The sequence below is a fragment of the Pterocles gutturalis genome, unplaced genomic scaffold (genome assembly GCF_000699245.1).
Source record: "Pterocles gutturalis isolate BGI_N339 unplaced genomic scaffold, ASM69924v1 scaffold28765, whole genome shotgun sequence".
Taxonomy (NCBI): domain Eukaryota; kingdom Metazoa; phylum Chordata; class Aves; order Pterocliformes; family Pteroclidae; genus Pterocles; species Pterocles gutturalis.
This window is the reverse complement of record NW_010146713.1, coordinates 1-5782: the sequence shown is the minus strand read 5'-3', so window position 1 is coordinate 5782 and position 5782 is coordinate 1. Positions and strand designations below refer to the sequence as shown.

Here is a 5782-nt window from a genome sequence, read left to right as displayed (position 1 = left end):
GCCCACGGTCCTGGAGGCAGCTGAGACCTCCCTGCGCTACCAGGCCTGGGGGCTGCTCACCCTCTGCTTGGATGTTTTCACCCGTGGCCTGACCCCAGAGACCGGCCTGGACGTGCTGGGCTTTGCTGTGGCTTATGGGCTGGCCCAGGTGAGACGTGTAGCAGAGGACTACATCCTGGCCACCTTCCCCAGTGTGGTGGCCACACCGGCCTTCCTGGATCTTCCCGCACACCTTCTCATCCGCCTCCTCCGCTCTGACAGTCTCAATGTCCTCAATGAGCTGGAGGCGTTGGAAGCAGCATCCCGGTGGCTTATGGCCAATGGAGAAGGCCAAGAGGATCTCGCCAAGGAAGTCCTGTCATCTGTTCGCTTTGCCCTCATGTCCGGCCGGGAGCTGAAGAAGGTCCCGTCGGTGACTGCAGGGGTAGCTGACCCGAAGGTCCTCCGTGAGCTCGTGGTAGCAAGTCTGGCTCCCATGGCCCAGCTGCCATGCCGGGTGCGTTCCTTGCAAGAGGTGCTGGTGGTTTGCGGTGGAGACAAACTGACGGCCAACCTGGCGGCTCGGAAGCCCAGCAGACACCTCTGGTTTGCCCACCGCTACCTCAGTGGTGTGGGGCTGGTGAAGCAGGTGGAGTGGCGGGCACTGGGGCACTTTCCTGATGGCCCACGCTTCCGCCACGCTGTAGCTGTGGTGGGCAACAACCTCTATGTCCTGGGTGGAAAGCGCTACTACGGAGTCCGTGACACCCTGAACAGTGTCTACAGGTGAGGGCTACAGAGGACCTAAGGTGGCATGTGGCACCAGGGCGTTGTGGGATCAGAGGAAGTGTTGGTGGAGCTGGAGCTGCCCCACGGACCCAAGGCATTGTGGCATTGCAGTTGGTCAAGTGGCCCCAAGGCATTCTGGGATCGGTTGGGTCTAGGACTGGGAGATGCCCTTCCACACTGGGATTTTACAGGTTTTTTGGGGGTAGGGCAGGGAGGATCCTATCTGGAGATGCCTCAGGGCATTACAGGTTTGGTATCACCCAGGAGGAGGGAATATTCCCATGCGAGAGCCCCAAGGCATTATGGGATTGGCTGGTAGTAGGTGGGTTGTTGCCCTCAGCAGTGCCAACATCACCCCATGGTATTGTAGGTAACGGGTGGTCTCTTGCTCCTTTACCTCTCAAACGCAGGTACCAGCCTATGGATGATTCCTGGGAGCACCTGGCCAGCATGACCTGTGGGCGGAGCAACTTTCCCGCTGTGGCACTTGGGGATTTCATCTATGCCCTGGGGGGCACCTCGGGGGAGCTCTACTGCACAGACACTGTGGAGTGCTATGACCTGGCCAACGACACCTGGAGGTGAGACTGCTCCATGTGGACACCTGCTTTCCTCTGCCCTAGCAGCCCCTTGCATTGGCTGGTGGTGCCCATTGAGTGGTCTTTGGGTCACTGAGCCCCCAATGGAGAATGGGCCTGCTACAGTGGCCTTTGGGAGAGGTCTACTGGGTGTTGAGCAGCCACGTCCTTTGGAGGTCATTGGGTGTTGGCCAGTGATGCCTGTTGGGTGGTGAATGAGTTTTTGGCCAATAGTATTCACCAAGGGTCTGTTGGCCATCTGTCAATGAGACAAATGATTTCAACATCTCCCAGCTATGTTCTGTTGGTGCTCTGTTGGGTGTTGGCCAATACTGTCGATTAGGGAGTCCATTGTGACCAATGGTGTCTTTTGGGGTCTACAAAGCATTGAACAGTGATGGCCCTTGGGCATCCATTATGTGTTAGCTGATGCTGCCTACTGGGGCTCATTGGTTGCTGGCCGGCATTGCCTGCTGAGTGGTCAATGGAGCCATGGCTCACGAGGGAACTCCTGGGCAGCCAGTCACCATGGGGCAGCCCTGCTTAACCTGCCCTTTTTTTTCCTGCCCTTCTCCCCCCCCCTCTCTCCTTGCCCAGGAGCTGCCAGCCTCTGCCGATGGCTCTATGCGGGCACGCAGCGTGTGCCCTGGATGGTGCCCTCTACATCTCCGGGGGCTGTGATGCAGCGTGCCAGTGCCAGGCAGCCATGCTGCGCTACGTCCCAGGTACGCCTGCCACAGTCCTGGCCCCTATGAATGGCCAACGAGCAGGGCACATCATGGAGGAGGCAGGTGGGCAGCTCTATGTGGCCGGGGGGCTGTGCCAGCAGGACGGGCAGACTGGCTACAGGGACCAGCTGGCGTTTGAAGTCTACAGCCCCAAGATGGACATCTGGGTCCTCCTCAGCCCCCTGCCCCATGCCCATGTAGTTGGGGGGCCAGCCGTGCTGGGGGGTGAGCTGCTCGTACTGGGAGGGTACAGCCATGAGACCTACCGGGACACCCACTTGATCCACGCCTACCAGCCGGGCACCCGGCGCTGGATCACCCGGGGCACCTTGCCTCATGCCTATACTGACCTCCAGGCTTGTGTCCTCACTGTACCCTCTGCCTTGCGTGGGCCCAAATGCCTTGAGGGTCCGCCGAGGTCACCTGACACCTGCAATAATATTTAGGGGGGCTTAAAAGCTCTGCACCCCATACTGGCATCCCCATGTAGCATCCATGGGCACCTCTATGGGCCAAAGTCGCCTCCAGATCCCTTCCCCAGAATAGGTTCCTCCTGTGTTTTCCAGCATTCCCCCACCCTCAGGGTACATGACCCAGACAGTGGGGACCCCATGGGACACAAAGGCTTTCCACACCACAACCCCATGCCTCCAGGAATACTCACTCCCCTGCCCTGACCCTTCCACTGGGAGCTGGAGATCCCCCAACTTCCCCCCACACTTGGGTTGAATAAAAGTGGCTCCTGCACTGCCCATCTGGGCCTTGTGGTTTCTGCCGGGGAGCCCAGACATCCAGGTGCTTCTTTCAAGGAAGAGGAGGGGAGCAAGAGACCAACGGCCTGGGTGTCCTGGATGGGTGGTTGTGGGTGCCAGGATTGTCTGAATTCCTGGGTCCCCTGCGCAGTGGAGGGTGGAAGGTGCCGGGGCTCCACAGACACGCAGACAAAAGCTTACGAACGCAGAGCGTGTGTGCCCACAGACGCACTAGCACACGACTAGCAGACTGGAAGAATGCTCAGCCCAGCTGGCCAAGCACAGGCACTTGTTCCCTTCTGTGGACCAGTTCATTGACGTGGCAGAAGGCCTGCTGACCCACACTAGCTGGACGATATGTTTGAGACAGAACCGGAAAGGTGTTTGAGTCTGAAAAAGTGATTCGTATGATCAGCTGCTGCATTGTGCACCAGTGCTGGGGCCTGCCATCGACCCCCACCAATAATGACCTCTGTCTCCTTCTCACACCTCCTAAAATGTTTGGGTGACTTCCGCACAGATGGTCACAACATTTGACCAGCCCCTGGCGATGTTTGTCCCAGTGTGATCTCTTACAAGGCACATCCATCTCCCTCTGAAGCCTCCCACATTTCCAACCATCCCACAGTGGGTCATGCAGAGGCATCGATCTCTACCACTGCCTGGAGTTATTACATGACAGTGGGACGTGTAGTGGGATGCTTTTCCCACGTGATTCAATCCCACAGTGAAGGATCATACATGTGGGGCGAAAGTCAGGAAGCTGGGTGTAAGAGGACTTTTCCTTGCTATCTTGACTATTCCAGGTACTGAAGATGAGTTTGTCACGCACTGTACCCTGCCAGGACTATGGGAGATACATGAAATGAAACTAGCACCCATTTGAAATTCAGGCCAAGAGAACATTTATTCAGTGATTAACAACCTGGCACTGAGTTGAAAGCGTGGCGCAGCTTTACGTGCATCACTCAGACAGAAGCAGCTGGGACACAAAGTACAAAGCAAGCTCTGCTTTCCCCCATACACCCCACACCAGACAGTGTTAGCCCCAAACTGTCACTGACCAGTTCAGGACCTCTTCTGCCCTTGCCAACTGCCCAGGTAATTATTTCAGGTCTAGCAACATCAGAGTGTGTGAGAGCAATAGTAGGGGAAGGAGATAGATGGCTTCCCCCTGGGCAAGCAGATCTGTCCCTTGCAAAACAAGGGAACGTGAAGCAGAGCCATGAGCCTCCATCTCTTTCTCTGAACGTACAGAAGCATTTACAAGGTGTTGCCAGCATATTTCACTCTGACATACCCAATGGCCTTGACACCCCTGTCCAGGCTGTAAGCGGACGGGGTCCTCAGGGAGCTGAGGTTTGTGGCCAGCTTCCTGGAGAAAGACTTGAACGAGGCATTCAGAGGACGGCAGTGGACCCACACCTTCTTGGTGGTGCAGAAGGAGGAACCTGTGGGAGGATTGCGCTGCACCCCCAGGTCTTTAATTGTGCAGTAAATGACCTCAGGGCACAACTCTACTTCCTTGATGGTACAGAACGTGGGGCGCTGGAGGGGGCTTTTGAAGCTGCTGAGATGCATCCCAGGGCTTCCTGTGGACTCCCTCCAGCTCAGCAGCGGATACTGCACCTCTTGGGTCTGCAGGGACTTGAACCAGGACCGTCCCACCAAACAAATCCATGCCAGCCAGCCTGCTAGAGCCAGCACGGGCAGGACCAGCAGAGTCAAGGAGGCCAGGTAGAGCACCCAGTGCAATAGACAACAATGCCGCAGCACCCACTGCCCCCACTGCGGACCCTCCCCACCTGCCCGCGAGTGCAGCAGAGGTACGGCCAGCCCTGGGTTGGAGCAGGGGCAGAGGGGGAGAGATGCAGGTGGAGGGGAAGGCGTAGGCTGGGTGAAGCGTGTGGTGTCCGGGGGAGCTGGTGTTGCTGGGTTGTGAGTGGAAAGCGTGGTGGTGGAGACCACTGGTGTGGTTGACATCAGGGGAGGAGATGAAGCTCTGACAATGGAGGAGGCCTCTGGCGTGGCAGCAGAAGGCACTGCCATGGAGGTGGTGGAAAGCACGCTAGTGGGTACGGTGAGAGCGGCATAGGTGTTGGTAGCTCTGGTGGCGAGGGTGGTTTGGGGACGGCTGCTGGTGCTGGGAATTCTGGTGCTTGTAGTGGTTGGCAGTGAGGTGGTGGAGATGAGGGCGGTGGATCTGTGCAGGGTGCTGGCGGGAGCAGCAATGAGGGCGGTGGAAGTGCCAGGGGTCTGGGTGGGGGGGACAGTGGGCCTGGCTGGCACAGGAGTGGTGGTGCTGGGAGCTCTGGTGCTTCCAGGCATTGCAACTGACGGTGAGGGTTGAGGTACAAGGGGTGCTGAGGGGAGGTCTTGTGGGAGCAGGGGGAGGCTGGGTAACAGCACGGGGCATGATAGTGTGCTCTTTGGGGATGGATGGATGCGGGGGCAAGGGGGTGATCATGGTAGCTTTCACCATTGTTTCTTCCCCATCATCGTATTCATCCTCTTCCTCCTCATCTGCATCCCCCACGTTGCCACAGCTGGGCTTGAAGCGGATGACGGGCCTCTGCCAATGCTCAGGGGGGCTGTGGCACAACACCTTCTCAGGGGCAACCTCCACCTTTGTCTCGTTCAGGCCCCGCTCAGGCTGATAGACGCTGCCTTCATTCTCCCGGATCCAGGCCCGCAGGTAGCGCAGGTTGCAGTCGCAGTGCCAGGGGTTCTCCGTGAGGAAGACGTACGCGAAGAGGTGCCCCTCAGGGAAGAAGTCGGTGGGCAGGGTCTGCAGGCGGTTGCCTGAGAGCCAGAGGGTCTCCAGCTTGTGCAAATCCTGCAGCAGCTCCTTGGGGAGCTCCTCCAGGAGGTTGTCTGAGAGGTCCAAGTCCTTGAGTGCCCTCAGCCCTGCAAAGGCCTCCGAGGGCAGTGTCCGGAGCTGGTTCCCTCGCAGGTC

General features: G+C 58.2%; 2 protein-coding genes across 2 annotated transcripts in view; one reads left to right on the top strand and one right to left on the bottom strand.

Moving 5' to 3' along the window:
- The window catches only part of KLHL33 (kelch-like family member 33), a gene marked incomplete at its 5' end in the record, with an annotated part of 2699 nt that extends 179 nt beyond the window's left edge, over positions 1–2520 (top strand). The window contains 3 exons of the mRNA XM_010085855.1: positions 44–765; positions 1179–1349; positions 1944–2520. Coding sequence (XP_010084157.1) covers positions 44–765; positions 1179–1349; positions 1944–2520 — 1470 coding nt within the window. The remainder of the gene's footprint in view (positions 1–43; positions 766–1178; positions 1350–1943) is intronic.
- A 1569-nt stretch (positions 2521–4089) lies between these two features.
- GP1BA (glycoprotein Ib (platelet), alpha polypeptide) lies at positions 4090–5779 on the bottom strand (the record flags this gene model as incomplete). Its single annotated transcript, XM_010085854.1, is given in 2 exon segments — positions 4090–5158; positions 5160–5779. Coding segments are annotated over 2 exon segments (1689 nt in total), but the record flags the coding sequence as incomplete, so codon positions are not given.
- Positions 5780–5782: the final 3 nt, after the last annotated feature.